This window comes from Bombina bombina, chromosome 11, assembly GCF_027579735.1.
Source record: "Bombina bombina isolate aBomBom1 chromosome 11, aBomBom1.pri, whole genome shotgun sequence".
Lineage (NCBI taxonomy): Eukaryota > Metazoa > Chordata > Amphibia > Anura > Bombinatoridae > Bombina > Bombina bombina.
Window position 1 is genome coordinate 126,119,978 of NC_069509.1, and position 21,010 is coordinate 126,140,987.

A 21,010-nucleotide genomic window follows, 5' to 3' on the forward strand; every position below is an offset into this window, starting at 1 on the left:
ACTTTTTAAAATTTACCGCTTTGATGTTTTTGCTTCTTCACAGCTTTTGGCAGGAAAGTCCTTCAGGCTGGAGCGTCTGATAAGTAGGAACTGCCAGAAATTTGTCCCACACATTCTGTAACATGGACCATCTGCTTTGGTATTATTCCCACATGTTATGGAGCTCTATGGACTATCATTTTATGCTTACCTGATAAATATTACTTTGAGAAACTCCTGCAAAAGGGTTAAGCACATAGCTAAGGTCAGTTCCAGTGCAGTTTGTGCACTCTTGTGAGCTAGCTGAACATAGCCGGTGATCCCCAGTGAGCTGCCAGTAGGTCATTGCTGCTCCTGAGCCTACCTAAATATAATTTTTTTAACAAATGATACCAAAAGAAATTTGATAGAAGAAAATGGAAAAGTCTGTTAAAATTGCATCCTCTTTCTGAACCATGAAAATTTAATTTTAGCTTTCATATCCCTTTAATGCTTACTAATTACTTCCTGCTAGTGCTCACTTTTCCAAGAGAAAGTACCTAGAAGCCAATGATCATTGGTAAGAAGTGCACAACTGATAATGGTATTTAACTATAAATTTCAACGTCTTTAATAATGTTTCAGGCAAAAAAAGTACAGTGTCCCTTTATTAATAAACATATTATAATGGTAATTTGTTTCTAATGTGACATAATAAACAAGGTTTGCAATTTTTTTTATTAAAGGGATATACAGTACAACCAATTTTTTTCTCTTTCATGATTCCGTTCACCTCCCCAGCTCAGCAGGATAACATAGATACTTCTTCTTTACACTGACATGGATAAACATCAAATTAAATATCAAATTCATATGGAACAAATATAGAATTTTAGAATTTTATTAGTGAAAGGATAGATAGGATACATTTCTAGTTGAGATTCATTCTTGTTTATTATTTTGTCTTCACCTTATCCGTACCATAATATGGAATGAATGGTGACTTACATGTATCTTATATTGTGTATTTGTTAACTATTATTTGTTGTATGTATATATTGTATTTTTTATTAATAACACACATTTTTGTTGAGAACTCTAGTAGTTGGGAACAACACAAGTCTTATATGGCATGGGCCATAAGATGAAGCCAATATCAGCGTCCAGACTGAGGTCATCTTCTGAGATGCCTGGTGGAGGATGGAAGGTAAACTTCTGGAGAAGACCAGTGAAAAATAAGAAAATCTCCATTTTGGCCAAACTTTCTCCAACACATACTCTTCTTCCTACAAATGGACAGCAGTGCATTATCATCACAACGATACAGGTGTTAATAATCATAATAACCATCTTAATCTCCTCATTTAGGGAAGTAGTGGACATCTGTCTACCATGATAATGTCAACCATCAATTGCATATTGATATGGATGGGATGTATTACAGGGCAACTTGAAAAGTGATTGCCATTTCACCTTTGGAAAACAGAGAGGAGATTTATATTTGTCTTGTATAGATAATATACCCTAATAGGTCAGTTGTGAATTAAAAACATTATTACACTCAGAAGAACACAATAATTTCATAATTAATGAAATTTGTCTGGTTACAAAAATCAAGTTGAAGAAGTGATGTTTCTAAGAAGACTACTTTAAAAACCAATACAAATCAACTATTTTAAAATTCTGAACTAAATGTGTCAAATTAAATTAAATAGACTTGTGCAGCAAAGAGCATTTTGTTTCGGAATTGGCTGCACAATTCAGTATTCGTTTAATTTAAAACAAAAGAAATACTGAATTTTAGTTAAATATTTACATTAGTTTTCATTAAAACTAATGTAAATGTTCAAAGTTATACTGTAGCTTTATACTTACATTTTGTGCGCTGGAGAGTGCTCTAACCAGATCCTCTTTTTGCCAGAGCCCCGGTTGCACTAACAGTATACTTAACACACTCAAAGAGGATAGAGTTAGCAAACTCTCCAGTGTGCAAAAGGTATTAGGTCCATAATAAACTACCCAAACTTTGATTTATTTATTTTTTTATTTGTTTTGATATATTAAGTCTTACTTTAACTTTCTTAAAATAGTTCAAAACTTCCCAGAAATTAGTGTTTTTTCCCTACATTTACCATGATGTCTATCAGCATAAGCTTGTTGATTAAACACGGGAGTGGGCACGCAGTACCGCGCTGTTCAATGTGGGAAGGGGAATGCTGACTGAAACGCTAGCAGAGGGACTGGTTTCCCTTAGCAACGTATACACCAGCTCTGCTAGATTGTCAGTTTCACCAATGTGCTGTTGCAAGAGGAAAAAAAATACTAGATCATATAATTTTTGAACCCTCATTTTAGGGTGCTAATTCTATAAGATATACAGTATTCCACTAAAGTGAGTACACCCCTCACATTTTTGTAAATATTTTATCATATCTTTTCATGTGACAACACTGAAGAAATGACAGTTTGCTACAATGTAAAGTAGTGAGTGTACAGCCTGTATAACAGTGTAAATTTGCTGTCCCCTCAAAATAACTCAATACACATCCATTAATGTGTAAATGGGGAGCAGATGTGTTAAATTTGGTGTTATCGCTCTTACACTCTCTCATACTGGTCACTGGAAGTTCAACATGGCACCTCATGGCAAAAAACTCTCTTATTTGGTTCAGATGGTGTCAAGCGTGTGTGGCGGCAACCAGGTGAGAGTACATAGACAAGTGTGTCTTACCTACAGTCAAGCATGGTGGTGGGAGTGTCATGGTCTGGGCCTGCATTAGTGCTGCCAGTACTGGGGAGCTACAGTTCATTGAGGGAACCTTGAATCCCAATGTATAGTGTGACATACTGAAGCAGAGCATAATCCCCTCCCTTCGGAGACTTGGCCGCAGGGCAGTATTCCAACATGAAAACGACCCCAAACACACCTCCAAGACAACCACTGCCTTGCTAAAGAAGCTGAGGGTAAAGGTGATGGATTGGCCAAGCATGTCTCCAGACCTAAACCCTATTGAGCATCTTTGGGGCATCCTCAAACGGAAGGTGGGGGAACGCAAGGTCTCTAACATCTACCAGCTCTGTGATGTCATCATGGAGGAGTGGAAGAGGACTCCAGTGGCAACCTGTGATGCTCTGGTGAACTATATGCCCAAGAGGGTTAAGGCAGTGCTGGAAAATAATGGTGGCCACACAAAATATTGCCACTTTGGGCCCAATTTGGACATTTCCACTTAGGTGTGTACTCAATTTTGTTGCCAACAGTTTAGACATTAATGGCTGTATACTACAACACAAATACAGTGGCACCACACCGGCAACCTTTTCTGAGTTTCAATTTGTTGACATGCAATATGTTCATGTCTTATTATTTATTGTAAAAGAAAAGTTGGTGCTGTGCAGTTTGTAATATATTGGACACAAGAGAGGAAAGAACCTCTCGAAAGACTGCACTTATAGCACTCTATGCCTGGACTGATAGTGGAGAAAATTGGGAAATTAAAATATAACTTTTATTTAGTATATTAAAATAAAACACTCAATTTAAAAACAACCAAAGAATTGGTAGCCTTTCCTAAATATTAGATAAGCCTTTGATGTGTCAAAAGTATAAGGAAGGAAATTGTATAGGATGGTAACTAATTAAGTGTATGTGCTGGTTAGGGAGGATTAGTATAGCAGTATCAGATACAATGTATATATAGGTGATAAATAAAGTTAATTTATGGTGGGAGTCCTCCTAAGTAGTGGTATGATACCACTAGATGTAGCACCTAAATGATAATAGAAACAAAACAGAGCAAATTAGTTTAATCGTTTATTGGATTTTGAGAGTTCTTCTCTGTTTTATGTTAGAGGACATGGTTATACTTTTGTGTGTTTTACGTTTATTTTTTCACATTAGTGATACTCAGAAAATGTTCTGGAAATAATATACATAGTTCTGTGATATCACTTTATTACTCCATATAATAGCACGTACAAATTAGTGCTTACTTCAATCGATACGTGATATGATTGTGGAACCTTGTATACTGTCACTTCTTATTTGTTTCCTATATATGTTGTCATATGATGTCCTAATTTTACATAAGTATCTTAGTGACTACTACGTAGTGTGGATTCCCATGTACTGTAATTAGATATCACACTCTTATCAGTGTTGGGTATCTTTGTTTGAATATCGAGTTACTTAGATGTTGTTTTTAAATAAATATTGTATTATATAAGTTGTAAAACAGGTCGTTCACATGTAGTTTTTGTGACCATAATATAGTTGGTAGACATGAAATATCCTTAATTGTAAGCAAGTGTTTAATATCTTTACTGTGTATATCACTTTAAATGTATAAACATCAGTGGATGAACTGATTCGTTCAAGTATTATAATGGCTGTGTATGTCACTTTAAATATATTTGCATAAATAGATTAACTGAATTGTTCAAATCTAATAAGAATGCATATGTAAGTTATTAGATTCACATACAAGGTGCAGCATGTGGCAGGATAGATAGCTCATATGCCACTAGATATATTGTTTTGAACATGCCAATATACATGTATTAATACTGTGCAGATAGTCAGTTCAAATGACTGTTGCCGGAGTATATCCGGTTTGAGTTTACAGTCAGTAAAATATTTTAGCTTATTATACCAATTGTTTAGTCTTCATATATTATTCACAGATGTGAGCTGTTCTGTTTATATATAATAGTTATGGTCAAAGGATTTGTTTCTAATAGCTACCAACAAGTTGACAGCACGCTAGCGTTTTCTCTGATAATGAGTCACTGATAGTCAACAAACCTAAGGCTCGGATATTACCTCCTCACAAAATTAGTTATAGATATACAGCTTTAAAATAGCTGTTGTACAGCACTCTTAGTTATTAAAGGTATATAACATTTTGTTTGTAGTAATATAGTGATAACTAAGTAAATAGTGATGTATACAGCATCGTGAGATAATGTTAAAGTAATTCTTAATATCACTAAGGCTGTTTAGATTCTATAATCTCCTATACTGGCTACCATTTCTGAGGTAAAGTTTTAAAATTTCTATAGAGCTCCCCTAAGCTCTACAACCCCCTGACCGGTTTCGCCCGTATCGGGCTTTTTCAAAGGCGGCGAGCCGCCGGAAGTTAGAAAATATAAACGGGTTGAGGACCCGGTCCCAAGCAAATCTCCTATTTGATTGGGTAGTCTAAGTGTCTGTCAAATCCTTTCCGCCAATCGTGAGACTACTTGGCGATACTGGAGAGAATTAGGCGATCACCAATGTATGGTCCTAATATGCCTTGGTTACATATGGATTAGAACTGCTTAGAAGATAAAATAGGATTATATTTGTGACTGTAATATGATTTCTTCTGGATCTTTGTTTGTTCTTTTGGAAATAGGTACATCGTGTTTGCATGGCTTTATTCAATGTAAAAATAGTCATCAGTATGTCTATTTGTATTTTTATGGAGAAAATATTTTTGTATATATATAGCATGTAAAGGTATAAATTGAACATATTGATTTTCCATATGTTTGGGTGTTTTTATTAAATATATGATAATGATGGGTAAATCAGATATTTTTGTATGGTGATGATAAAGCAGATAAGAACATTATTTGAAACCTGTTATTATTTGTATATACTTATGTTTTTATAATGTTTATTGTAAAAAATATATATTTTTTATTTTTTAACTTTTTAAAATAAATTCATTTGTTGCAATTTGGATTTAGCTTTGCACTGTAGAGATTTCTACAATCATCTGCTGATATTGAGTGTATGAACATCTTATTTTGAAATATCATGTTTATAAGTTTTTGTGTTTGGTTTTATATACTCTAATGGTATATATTCATGCATTTGTATCTTAGATATTTTGTCATGGTGTTGTTATATCTAACATGCTGTTACAAGAACCTAATTTTAGGTAATGGTTTCAAATATATATTTATAAAGGTTCTTTTTAGTAGTATTTGTGATGAAGTGTCTTTACTGAAGTGTTTAGTGTTTCAATATATTGAATACATGAAGTTTATATTATATTAATGTGCTGTCTGTGTTGTTACTTAAAAGTGCAGTGAATGGTTGGAGGACCCCTGTATCCTCCTTTAAATTACATTTTTGACCACAGGGATTGTGTGTGATGGTGATAGGAAAATAATAATTTTACATCTGGAGGGTATGAGTGTTAGGTGGCATAGTGAATTGTGTAATAGGGTATGTGCTCTATCTCTTGTGTTAGTGTGAGAGTGACAGGGATGGGGGTGTGTGTTTGTGTGTGTGGAGTGCTACAAAATGGTGGGTACATGGATGTGACCCATAAAACTCAGCAAGTGAATAGGGAAAATGGGCAGTTGGGGGGGTGCTGAGGGAACAAGTGGTAGGTTGGTGTTACAAATCTCAATGTATGGTTTTGGCTGTGCATTTGTATACTAACTTGTATTATTGGATTCGCTGATGATTGTTTATTGTAATACATAGTGGTTTGGTGTAGTGTATCACATTAAGTCAATTTAAATTTAAAGTCAATCCATATCATTTACTAAAAGTTAGTGATTGTGCTATTTGTATCATCTTGATCATTGTTTATGTTCAAATTCTAAAATCTCTTCAACATCTCACTATGTGTTGGTACATTATTTTGGTTGATACTTTTGATCTATGTTTGGAGATGTACATAAAAGTTGTTATTTTCGTTCATTCCAGATGGTTGTACAGTGTTGAGAAGGTATATCCATCTACTCTCTCTTTTTAGTAAAGCAGTTTCAAGGTTGCCTCCTCTAATGCCCAATCTTATTCTTTCTATTCCTCTGCATTGTAGTTCTTCAGCATTCGCTTTGTGATATTGTAGGAAGTGTTGAGCGACACTAGTCAGAGTTTTATCATCTTTCTTATCTTTCTCAGCGTTTCTGATGTTGCGTAAATGTTCCATTACTCTCACTCTTAATTTTCGTGTCGTCATCCCTACGTAAAATTTTTCACATTTACAGTTGAGTAGATATATTACTCCTTCTGTTTGGCAGCTAATATAATCTTTGATGACATGTTTGTTTTTGAAACGGTCTATTATATGGTCAGATTTGATTATATGTTTGCATGTACTACAGTTTCCACATTTGTGTGAACCTGGTGCTAATGCTGTCCTGGTTTTGTGTCTCTGTAGGTGACTGCTAGTAATCATGTCTTTGATATTACGAGTTCGTTTGTATGAAATGGAAGGTCTTGTTCCTATTATATCCTTTAGAGTTGGATCTGATTTGAGGATGTACCAATACTTGTTCAAGATTTCATTAACTTTTGTACTTTGAGAATTGTATGTAGTTATGAGTCTGGGAACATCACGCTTAGGTCTAAATTTCTTCTTTAACAATTCTTGTCTGTTGGTTTCTTGTGCTCTGTATTTTGCTTTTTTAATAGTTCTTTTGCTATATCCTCTTTCTAATAGTCTGTTTTCAAGTTCTTGTGCACGTTTTTGGAAAGTGTCTAAATCAGAACAATTTCTCCTGATTCTCAGGAATTCCCCTGTAGGGAGACTTTTCATAGTGTTACTAGCATGTGCACTGCTGTTGTGGAGTAGACTGTTGGTCGCCGTTGATTTTCTGAAAAGATCTGTTTTTATGGTCCCATCAGACTCTTTTACTATGGTTAGATCCAGGAAGTTGATGTTTTGTTGGTTAGCTTCGTGGGTTAATTTGATGTTAATGTTGTTATTATTTAGTAGGTTGATAAATTCTTGTAATTCCTGATATGATCCTTCCCAGATGAAGAAGATATCATCTATGTACCGAAGCCACATAGGGATATTATCTGTATAGTTCTTATTGTTCTCCGTGAAGACAAACTCTGCCTCCCACCATCCAAGAAAAAGGTTCGCATAAGTTGGTGCACATGCTGTCCCCATGGCTGTTCCCCTTGTTTGGAGGTAGTATTTGTTGTCAAAGATAAAATAATTGTATTGGAGAATAAATTTGAGAAGTTTGATTATGAACTCATCATGTTGTTTGTCTTCTTCTGATTTTTGGTCTAGATAGTACTGAACTGCTTTGATTCCATCCACGTGGTTGATTGAAGTATATAAGGATTCAACGTCCGTTGTAACCAGCCAAGTATCTTTATCAGTATGGATATCATTTAGTCTTTGAAGAACTTCCATGGTGTCTTGTACATAAGAAGGGAGTTCTTGTACAAATCTTCTCAGTCTGTAGTCTAAGTATTTACTTGCTTGTTCTGTTAAACAGCCTATTCCTGAGACTATTGGTCTACCCGGGGGTGTTTGTTTGTTTTTGTGTACTTTTGGGATGAGATAGAAAGTGGGTGTAATAGGGTGATTTCTTTGGAGAAATTTTATTTCTTTGTTGTTGAGGATTGAATTTAGCTTTGCTTCATTTATTATATGATTATAGATTTTAACATAACCTGTAGTAGGGTTATTTAGGAGTCTCATATAGCAATTTTTGTCGGTTAATTGTTTATTGTCTTCCTTTAGGTACATCTCAAGAGGCCAAATTACAATATTTCCACCCTTGTCTGCGTTTCTAATTACCACTTCATCCCAAGTACTCATTTCCTTAAGTGCTTGTCTTTCCTGATAGGTCAGATTAGGTGTTGTTGGTAGAGGATGTAGAGCAGAGATGTCTTTACAAACCATTTGGTTAAATACCTCTATTTGGGGACAGTGTATTTTTTTAGGTACATACGTTGATTTAGTTTGAACTAGATCCCTCCATTTGCCATGTTCTATTTCATCTGACTCTCCTAATAGAGTGTCCAAATCTTGAATCGTTTCTAACTCTTCTTCATTCCAACCCCAATCTATGCTCGGTTCAGCAAATTGTTTCTTTAGATATAGTTTTCTGATGAAAAGTTGTATATCTTTGATAGTTTCGTATTTGTCTATCCCTGTAGATGGACAGAAAGATAGGCCTTTAGATAAAACAGCAACATGTTCCTTTGAGAGATTTATAGTAGAGAGATTGATAACTCTCAGTGATTGTTCCGTAGTCGGGAGAAGGGACTCGGGGCTCTGGGTTGTTGTTTCCAGTGTCTCTGATTGCTGTTCGTATTGCGTCCGCGTCCTCTTGTTGGTCTTTTGCTTTGCCCTCCCTCCTCTCCTGGTGTGTCTGTATTTTCGCCCTGCTCTAAAAAATCCTTTCTTTTGTTTCTGTTAGAAGCTCTGATTGATTGAATGCTTGTGGAGGTACTTGGGGTAGTGCTATTTGTTGGTTCACTTTCCTCTCCATCCGTATCTGAGATATCACCTTGAATCACTGTTGCTTTGGTGGTGTTTCCTGGGTTTTTGTAGAAGTTTTTGTTATGCCATTTATAGACTTTGTTGTTTTTAAAGTCTGTGATATCTCTGTTCAATTTTCCTTGTTTTATTTCTTTCAATTCTGATTCCAGTTTGTCCAATTCTTTTTGGTAGGATTTATATAGCTTGTCAAATTCTGTGTCTGATTCAAATTTCTTTAGATTCTCAGTTAGTTCTTTAATTTTTTCTTCCATCAGATCATATTCAGAGCTATCATGTTTCATTAGGATTTTCATAAGTTTTACAGAGCATTCTGACAGTGCTTCTTCCCATTCTACTGTAAGTTTACAATCTTTAAACTCAAATGCCGGGAACAGTTGAATTCTAAGCCCTCTAGGGATTAGTTCTTTTTCAATATATTTCTCAAAGAAATGTCTGTTCCACCAGACTTTATCCTGTTTGTACATAGTTTTGTGTATATCTCTCAGGATAGAATCTAGAGAGGTGTAATATTTTCTCCATAAAAATACAAATAGACATACTGATGACTATTTTTACATTGAATAAAGCCATGCAAACACGATGTACCTATTTCCAAAAGAACAAACAAAGATCCAGAAGAAATCATATTACAGTCACAAATATAATCCTATTTTATCTTCTAAGCAGTTCTAATCCATATGTAACCAAGGCATATTAGGACCATACATTGGTGATCGCCTAATTCTCTCCAGTATCGCCAAGTAGTCTCACGATTGGCGGAAAGGATTTGACAGACACTTAGACTACCCAATCAAATAGGAGATTTGCTTGGGACCGGGTCCTCAACCCGTTTATATTTTCTAACTTCCGGCGGCTCGCCGCCTTTGAAAAAGCCCGATACGGGCGAAACCGGTCAGGGGGTTGTAGAGCTTAGGGGAGCTCTATAGAAATTTTAAAACTTTACCTCAGAAATGGTAGCCAGTATAGGAGATTATAGAATCTAAACAGCCTTAGTGATATTAAGAATTACTTTAACATTATCTCACGATGCTGTATACATCACTATTTACTTAGTTATCACTATATTACTACAAACAAAATGTTATATACCTTTAATAACTAAGAGTGCTGTACAACAGCTATTTTAAAGCTGTATATCTATAACTAATTTTGTGAGGAGGTAATATCCGAGCCTTAGGTTTGTTGACTATCAGTGACTCATTATCAGAGAAAACGCTAGCGTGCTGTCAACTTGTTGGTAGCTATTAGAAACAAATCCTTTGACCATAACTATTATATATAAACAGAACAGCTCACATCTGTGAATAATATATGAAGACTAAACAATTGGTATAATAAGCTAAAATATTTTACTGACTGTAAACTCAAACCGGATATACTCCGGCAACAGTCATTTGAACTGACTATCTGCACAGTATTAATACATGTATATTGGCATGTTCAAAACAATATATCTAGTGGCATATGAGCTATCTATCCTGCCACATGCTGCACCTTGTATGTGAATCTAATAACTTACATATGCATTCTTATTAGATTTGAACAATTCAGTTAATCTATTTATGCAAATATATTTAAAGTGACATACACAGCCATTATAATACTTGAACGAATCAGTTCATCCACTGATGTTTATACATTTAAAGTGATATACACAGTAAAGATATTAAACACTTGCTTACAATTAAGGATATTTCATGTCTACCAACTATATTATGGTCACAAAAACTACATGTGAACGACCTGTTTTACAACTTATATAATACAATATTTATTTAAAAACAACATCTAAGTAACTCGATATTCAAACAAAGATACCCAACACTGATAAGAGTGTGATATCTAATTACAGTACATGGGAATCCACACTACGTAGTAGTCACTAAGATACTTATGTAAAATTAGGACATCATATGACAACATATATAGGAAACAACTAAGAAGTGACAGTATACAAGGTTCCACAATCATATCACTTATCGATTGAAGTAAGCACTAATTTGTACGTGCTATTATATGGAGTAATAAAGTGATATCACAGAACTATGTATATTATTTCCAGAACATTTTCTGAGTATCACTAATGTGACAAAATAAACGTAAAACACACAAAAGTATAACCATGTCCTCTAACATAAAACAGAGAAGAACTCTCAAAATCCAATAAACGATTAAACTAATTTGCTCTGTTTTGTTTCTATTATCATTTAGGTGCTACATCTAGTGGTATCATACCACTACTTAGGAGGACTCCCACCATAAATTAACTTTATTTATCACCTATATATACATTGTATCTGATACTGCTATACTAATCCTCCCTAACCAGCACATACACTTAATTAGTTACCATCCTATACAATTTCCTTCCTTATACTTTTGACACATCAAAGGCTTATCTAATATTTAGGAAAGGCTACCAATTCTTTGGTTGTTTTTAAATTGAGTGTTTTATTTTAATATACTAAATAAAAGTTATATTTTAATTTCCCAATTTTCTCCACTATCAGTCCAGGCATAGAGTGCTATAAGTGCAGTCTTTCGAGAGGTTCTTTCCTCTCTTGTGTCCAATTAATGGCTGTATGTTGAGTTATTTTGAGGGGACAGCAAATTTACACTGTTATACAGGCTGTACACTCAGTACTTTACATTGTAGCAAAGTGTCATTTCATCAGTGTTGTCACATGAAAAGATATAATAAAATTTATACAAAAATGTGAGGGGTGTACTCACTTTTGTGGGATACTGTATATATAATATCAATGCAAAATAATAATGCAGATTCATAATATATATATATATATATATATATATATATATATATATATATATATATAAAATATATAGGGTTAAACAATTATGGGATCTACTAATTTTTTTTATCATGCAACAGCGCATTCCCCTTCTTACATTGTACTTGCAGTGTTACAAAGTGCTTGATGTGAAAAACTGTCAGTCTTACAAAGTAAAGCAAATGTGCAGTCACACAACCTACTTGGGGCCAGATCGGCTTTTGAGTGACACTTTGCAGCCTGTGCTGCTTTTTCAGAAGCTTTGAGGAGCTAGATAACAGCTGTAATGCACAGGCTCCGACTTCCATGTCGGTAATACAACTCGGAGCATAATTGGAAGCAGAATCAGTGATTTCAATGGTTGTAAATGGCAGTAAAGTATGAAGCTATGTTAGCACTTCCCTTCAAATGCTCGCTGCCAGCCCCGGTTCTCCCAGACCGTATCCAGAAACAATAAATATCGAATGTGGCAGTATTATATCACCTCGGTGGATGCAAGCTGCTCTTTTCCTCTGTGAAACCTGCCTTCTTTCACCTCCAAGATAAAAAATCTCACAATGGTGTAGCACGTTTCAAATAAAAGGGTAGGCGAACAAACAGGTCATACTCACAGGATTTCAGTTTAAAATCAGCCTTTTATTAAAACCATCACAAGGGTATCTTCAGATGCAGCTTCATATTTTATTAAAATATAGCTCAACACGTTTAGGCAAAACAAGCCTTTCTCAAGAGTATAAAATCAATATATGTATCAATATACGTACTCCAACTTGCTTTGACATATATTAATTTTATGCTCTTGAGAAAGGCTTGATTTGCCGAAACGCGTTGAGCTATATTTTAATAAAATCTGAAGAGGTGATACAGCGCCGCCACATTCGATATTTCTTGTTAGTGATTTCAATGGGCAGTGGAAGGGATATAAATTTGTAAGCCTAATATCTTTACAACAGTGTAATACATGTAGGCGGTATATATATTGATAAAAATTTGATGTACATACTAAACTTTTTATTAACCCTTTCATTAAAAATTACTATAATGGCCCTTTAACCTTTTTTTTTTTTTTTTAAAAGGAAACAAATGAATACTGATGAAATTTGTCAGTATATATTAATTTTCTTTTATGTTTGTTGGTGCATTCATTCAGATATTCATTTCGTCAAAATTCAATAAATGTCCATTTTTCATTACGAATGTGTATTCTTAATTAAACGAATGCGCATCTCTATTAATTACCCACATTACACAGTACTAGTCTGTCAGGGTATCTGTGAGTAACATTAAATAAACTACAGATGCATCATAGAATCTAATATTCCATTTTGAAGTGAATTGGTCTCATAACAGACCAGCCCCAACCCCCTTTTTCCTGATTACAATACATCAAAATGAGAACAAAGGGAAAACATTTGGTCTCATTAGTTCAGGCAGTCATTTCAAAGATCAGGCAGTTATCTCAAAGAGATGTTCACCATGTGGCTGCTCTGTTTAAAGTTGATTTCCTGCCCAAGATGGGTAATAAACTTATCAGACCCCTGTAAATAAACAGACATGGCTTAAGTGTATGCAAGAGTTGATTACCCCTGCCTTGTTGAATCCACAAATTCTAGACGTTACGTCTAGATGAAGATTAGCTAACAGAGACACATGTCTTGCATTGTAACTCTCAAATTCATTTTAAATTACAACTTGTGTTTAAATTTCAAGTAAAATATACCTCAGTATTATATAAATATCTATATATGGATCTGAGAAATGCATTTCAGGTTTGCAATAAATTTGATGGATAATATATTCTTATATTTTTCAGGCATCTAATAAGTATATATGTTGTTTGTGTTTTAAATAGTGTCATGTGTTTTATACACTCGGCAAGAAATATGCAGATATGAAATATTTATATGGGATAGTAATAAATCTGAAACCACATATGATTGCTGATCTCAAGGTTTATATGTAATATAAGATGATGGCTGAGATATTAATTGGATCCATGCTAAGAGTATTAAAGTCCTTTTAAATACCCATATATTTTAAATTTATAAGAATTACTTTGTATTATGAGAAATATATCATATCTGGTCTTGAAATATAAGGATGAGTGGTGTGACGTGGTACACTACACATGGAACTTGTGACTTATGAATACTAGGAAATATAATACAGTGTAAAAATATATATGAATCTATATTAAACTGTAGCAGCATTGATGGTAAAATTGCATTTCTAGTTATCTGCTGCCACCTATAGTTCAAAAATGGTATTACAACCAAAAGGCATTTGGCTACTCAGTGAGGTGTTTCCCAAAATAACCTATGAGATGTTCAGATCCAAGTGCGAATCAGAGACAAGCCCCGTTAGGGCCAATCCAAAGACAAGCTCCGAGGGCCTATCATACCGTTTCACAAATGATTAGAATATTAATAAAATACAAGCGTTAAATAAACAGCTCACGCAAAGCTAGAAACAACTAAGTGGTTTAAAAAGGCTGTATCATCATCATGAAAACCCCTCTATTAACAATGAGGATAATGCAGATAATTCTAGCTCCCTTAAGGAATACATCAGAAATTAATTACAGAACTTTAGGGAAGAATTTAAACACAGGTCGCTGATTGGCTCAGAGATAAACTTCCCACATAGACAATCACCTCATGTTTTAAATTCAGAGAACTGCTACACTTCAGAGGGGGAGGACAGTGATTATAGTGAGTCAGAAGGCAGAGCTAGCTACCCAAATAGCCCCCATAATACTAATATGCGTAAGGGTTCTCCCCATAGTAAAAGGGCAGATAAGGAACGCTCCAGTCCCAAAGATAAGGTCCCTAGGAAAGCCCGAGATACATCTAATAAGATATATGACACCCCTAAAATAATTACATTTTTAAGTGGTGCAGTACCTAAGTTTTCCAACAAGGGAACCAATTCTATAATTGACCACTTAGTGACTTATGAAAATGCTTTATCCATTATTAATGTTACTAGTGAGCAGTCAAAAATTGAATTTTTGCCCTGGGTATTTGAGGGTAAACATCACAAATTATTTGCTTCAGTAAGGATATGAATATTCATTCCTGGAGTGAAACGAAAAATCAGTGCAGAAAAGAATTTGGGCACTATCACACTAAAACTGCTGCGAAAATAGCTGTATACGGTTTGAAATGTGGCGCGAATCAAAGCCCAATTAAATTCCTTTCTGTACTGAAAAGTGCTTACAGTATGGCCGAAGACTACCCCATATTTGAAAGCTCAGAATTTGTAAATTTATTTTTCAAAGCATTGCCCGCGCACATCAAAATTAATTTAGCTAGAGATTTTAATGAGCACTGCTCATTGGACTGGCTTATCAAACAAAGTACAAAGTAATACTCTATTCAGCAGTCCGGTGAACAGGGGGTTAAAAAGGAACCAAAACCCAGTCCCAAAATTGTGGCAGAAACTAGGGTGTCACCTAGCCCCCTAAATTTGGAGTCTAACAAGAAAACTTATGCGGAAATGGCCCGCGAAAACAGGCCTTCCCCACAAAGTTTTAACTCTGCCCCTCCCCCATCACGGGCTGAGGCGCAGAGAGCATATCCTCAAAATGGGGGGCATACCCAGGTAAATAATAATCCCCAAAGAGATGAACACCCACAAGGTTATCGGTATTCCCATAAAAGTAAATACCAAAAGTGGGGAAAATACTCTCAGGGCAACCAGACACCCCAAGTAAATAGTGCTCTCCAAAATATAAATGCTGAACAAGTTGAACCCCAAAGACAACCGCGTCAAAATAGGAGAAATAGCTATGATTCTGAGGGATCCCAAGGATCCAGAAATCAGCACCCTGGGACATCAAAAAATCGGTCCATGGGTAAAGATAGCTTGTCTATTCAAGTGGGCCAACTTAGTATGCAAGTTAGTCAATTATGTACACTATTTACTAATATGAGTCAAGCTTTGACGGCTCAGAACCCTAATAATCATTTTTTAAGGGTACAGCCAGTTGCCAGCAGTGGGCCACAGGCACAGTCATAAATACTGCAGTATTACCTGAAAGAGGAGATAGATATATCTCATAAAATGATAAATGTCAAAAATAGTACTAATCATATTCTCTCCCTACAGACTGGAAACGGACGATTTAGCTGTGATGACGAGCAACCTCAGCTTGAAAGCTCTAACAAATCTCTTCCTTTGCAGTATTCTCTTAACCTTATTTCACAAGATGCAGTACAAAGAAACCCTATCAATCCTATTACAATGGGATGGACTGGTAAGAATGAAGTTTCTTCTGCATCAGGTAACATGGCGTATTCAGGTAACACGTGGCGAAGCCCACAGATGTGTAATCATGCCAATTGTATGTGTGAAATAGTAGAAACTGCAGGGAGATATTATGTATTAGCTAAGCTCCAGGATTCAGTCTCCAACCCTATCATGGGATTGATTGACACTGGATCTCAGGCAACTATTTTATCCCACAGGTACTACACACAGCTAAATGAGCTAACACCCCACAAACCTAAAATAAAAGAATTTGATGGTTCTCTAATATGTGTTGGGGGTAACTCTCTAAAAGTCTACGGTACTGCATGGTTAAAACTAAGGCTGAAGAACAGGGAAATAAGACACCCTGTCATTATAGTGGATCTGCCAACTGATCGTTTAATTATTGGTAGTGATCTCCTGAAGCGATTAAGCACCATAATTGATTGCATAAATAATGTGATTTGGTCACAAGTAAAAAGGCCTATTAATTATGAGCGATCCGGTATATCTCGCACCCGACATAACTGTCACGTGGTGGAAGAGAAGCCTGATGCTGTGGAGATTCATTTCAGGAATGACTCTATGGGGGGTAGTTATCATCGTGTCAACTTTCCTGCCGTCGCCGGCCCAATACGCCCGCCTAAGCTCGCCTACCTTCGCCGCTGCGGACCTGAAAAAATACGCCTAAGTTATCAAATAAAGCTGTCAAAAAGCCGCGGGGCGATGAGCAGCGGACTGTGAGAGTTATCACTCATCCGATCTCGCTGCTCTATGGCTTTTTCACAGCTTTATTGCTAGCCTGTCACTAAGCACTCACACTAAACTGCACTGTTCTACCCCCTATACCGGCGCCCCCGGAGCCCCCCGCAACTAAATAAAGTTACTAACCCCTAAACCGCCGCTCCTAGACCCTGCCGCAACTCTGCTAAATGTATTAACCCCTAAACCGCCGCTCCTAGACCCTGCTGCAACTCTGCTAAATGTATTAACCACTAAACCGCCACTCCCGGAGCCCACCGCCACCTACATTATACCTAGTAACCCCTATCCTGCCCCCCCTATACCGTCGCCCTCTTTAATAAAGTTATTAACCCCTATCCTGCTGATCCCGAACCTCGCCGCAACTAAATAAATAGTTTAACCCCTAAACCGCCGCTCCCTGAACCCGCCGCAACCTATATTAAATTTATTAACCCCTATCCTGCCCCCCCTACACCGTCGCCACCTATAATAAATTTATTAACCCCTATCCTGCCCCCCACTACACCGCCGCCACTGTAATAAAATTATTAACCCCTAAACCTAAGTCTAACACTAACCCTAACACCCCCCTAACTTAAATATTAATTAAATAAATCTAAATAATATTTCTATTATTAACTAAGTTAATCCTATTTAAAAATAAATACTTACCTGTAAAATAAACCCTAATATAGCTAAAATATAAATAATAATTATATTGTAGCTATTTTAGGATTTATTTTTATTTTACAGGTAACTTTCAATTTATTTTAACTAGGTACAATAGCTATTAAATAGTTATTAACTATTTAATAGCTTACCTAGCTAAAATAAAGAGAAATTTACCTGTAAAATAAAAACTAACCTAAGTTACAATTACACCTAACACTACACTATACTTAAATAAATTATTCCTATTTAAAACTAAATACTTACCTGTAAAATAAACCCTAAGATAGCTACAATGTAATTAATAATTACATTGTAGCTATCTTAGGATTTATATTTATTTTACAGGTAACTTTGTATTTATTTTAGCTAGTTAGAATAGTTATTAACTATTTAATAACTACCTAGCTAAAAGAAATACAAAATTATTAATTACATTGTAGCTATCTTAGGGTTTATTTTACAGGTAAGGAATAATTTATTTAAGTATAGTGTAGTGTTAGGTGTAATTGTAACTTAGGTTAGTTTTTATTTTACAGGTAAATTTCTCTTTATTTTAGCTAGGTAAGCTATTAAATAGTTAATAACTATTTAATAGCTATTGTACCTAGTTAAAATAAATTGAAAGTTACCTGTAAAATAAAAATAAATCCTAAAATAGCTACAATATAATTATTATTTATATTGTAGCTATATTAGGGTTTATTTTACAGGTAAGTTTTTATTTTTAAATAGGATTAACTTAGTTAATAATAGAAATATTATTTAGATTTATTTAATTAATATTTAAGTTAGGGGGGTGTTAGGGTTAGTGTTAGACTTAGGTTTAGGGGTTAATAATTTTATTACAGTGGCGGCGGTGTAGTGGGGGGCAGGATAGGGGTTAATACATTTATTATAGGTGGCGACGGTGTAGGGGGGGCAGGATAGGGGTTAATAAATTTAATATAGGTTGCGGCGGGGTCAGGGAGCGGCGGTTTAGGGGTTAAACTATTTATTTATTTGCGGCGAGGTGCGGGATCAGCAGGATAGGGGTTAATAACTTTATTATAGAGGGCAGCGGTATAGGGGGGGGCAGGATAGGGGTTACTAGGTATAATGTAGGTGGCGGTGGGCTCCAGGAGCGGCGGTTTAGGGGTTAATACATTTATTATAGTTGCGGTGGGCTCCGGGAGCGGCGGTTTAGGGGTTAATCATTTTATTTAGTTGCGGCGGTGTAGTGGGGGACAGATTAGAGGTGTTTAGACTCGGGGTACATGTTAGGGTGTTAGGTGTAGACAGCTCCCATAGGAATCAATGGGATGTCTGTCAGCAGCGAACTTGTACTTTCGCTATGGTCAGACTCCCATTGATTCCTATGGAATCCAGGGTGGCGGTTTGAAAACCAGGTATGCTGGGCCGTAAAAGTGCCGAGCGTACCTGCTAGTTTTTTGATAACTCCCAAAAGTAGTCAGATTGTGCCGCACTTGTTTGCGGAACATCTGGAGTGACGTAAGAATCGATCTGTGTCGGACTGAGTCCGGCGGATCGAAGTTTACGTCACAAAATTCTAATTTTGCCGGGATCTAGCCTTTGATAACTAAGGCGAATCAGCCTTGCCACAAATACGCTGCGGAATTCCAGCGTATTTGAGGTTGACGGCTTGATAACTACCCCCCTTTACCTGAAATCACTTTCCTACAAATAGATGATCAGACTCCTTTAAGTGGCTCTGATGGTAATACTTTTAAAATTTCGCCTGGAAAGATAGAAAATATTTCCTTAGATGGCGATGTATTAACCATATCTCTCCACAAGGGGGATCATAAAACCCCTAAAGGAGGAGGCCACACTCAATACCTTGCAGGAACTGAGAGAGTTAAGGATGATCTATTTATCTCTATGCAAGTGCATGACCTTAGTAAAACGAAATATGCTAAATTGAACTTAAAACAGGAAGCTAGCTACATAAGCGAAGGTGTATTAGCGCAGTTAGCTGAACCTAAGGTGATTAAATATCTTTCTCCCCAAGACCACTGTGTCCACGGCCTGGATGACAGGTCTAAAAGCTATAATGTCACAGCTAAATGCTTATTATCTATCTCCATAGGTAATAAACAAGCGAAGCACCTGTTTTTAGTTTTAAATACTCCCCATATTCAAATATACGTTGGCAATGATCTCTTACATAGATATGCCATACAAAAAAATTTGATTAACCCTTGCCTCTGGAGCAGGTTAAAAGGGGACCCTGAAGTATTTCAGATTGAAAATGCCGCCCTAAAATCAAACCAGCAATTGCCATATGCTATAAATATGCAGGTGTCTAACGATGTTGTAATCCCTGTTGGGGCTGATAAATTCCTCTTACCCTTACAGGTAAAAAGAGGTCAGAAATTAAAAACTTCTGAAACACTAATTTGCATCTCCCATAGAATGCAAAATCTGGGTATAATAATGACCCATACTCCTATGATAAATATGGGAACTATTCCAATACATATTATTGTGCATAACATGACCCCACAGGATATCACCTTATCCAAGGGAACTATCATAGGATATGCGCTGGAATCAAGTTATTACACTTTTGGATTCCAGAATAATGTAATTGGGCTAATTACCTGAAGGATACTTAACTAAAGAACAATTAATAGAACAATGCTTTGCATCTATGCCTGAGGGACTGTTTACAATTCAGTCTATTTATCCCTTTAGCTCAGAGGAAGGCATCTGTAAAATTGAAGAAGCCTATCTAGTATTTGATCAGCCGATCAAACAGCAAGAATACCCCAATACCCAGAATCATGGGGTTAATGTAAATTATAATCAAGGGGATCTCACCTCTAGATTGGAAGAAGCCTATAAGATAGGACAGCCTGAAATCTTTCCAGGATTTCAGCAAATAGTCGAAGAGCAAATATCTTTAGCTAATGGCTGTTCCAGTGATGATGAACGCCGACAGCTACGAGAACTCTTGATGGAGTACAAGGATATTTTTGCTAGGGATTCTTATGACTGTGGAACTACAGACTTGCACATTGCAAGAATCCAAACAGATCCCAATGCACCACCTGTCTTTGTTAAACAATACAGACTTCCGTTAGCTTCATATGATTCTCTTGCAGAAATCATAAGAAACTTGGAAGAAAGGGGTATTATACGACAGGTGCACAGCTCTTATAACAATCCTATTCTAGGTGTTCTTAAGCCCAATGGACAATGGCGTTTTTGTGCTGACTTAAGACAGCTAAACAAACGAGTGTACATGTCTGGCTGACCTGTGCCATATATTGACCAGTGCCTAGCACAGATGGAGGGATCCAAAATATTCACTGCCATTGATTGTGCACAGGGATATTGGAC

At 36.0% G+C, this 21,010-nt stretch overlaps 1 protein-coding gene across 1 annotated transcript in view; it reads right to left on the minus strand.

The window, feature by feature from the left end:
• Positions 1-677: 677 nt before the first annotated feature.
• The window catches only part of LOC128642239 (cytochrome P450 2K1), a 249,745-nt gene continuing 229,412 nt past the window's right edge, over positions 678-21,010 (minus strand). Inside the window, exon 9 of the mRNA XM_053694937.1 lies at positions 678-1,244. Coding sequence (XP_053550912.1) covers positions 1,057-1,244 — 188 coding nt within the window. The 3' untranslated portion in view covers positions 678-1,056. The remainder of the gene's footprint in view (positions 1,245-21,010) is intronic.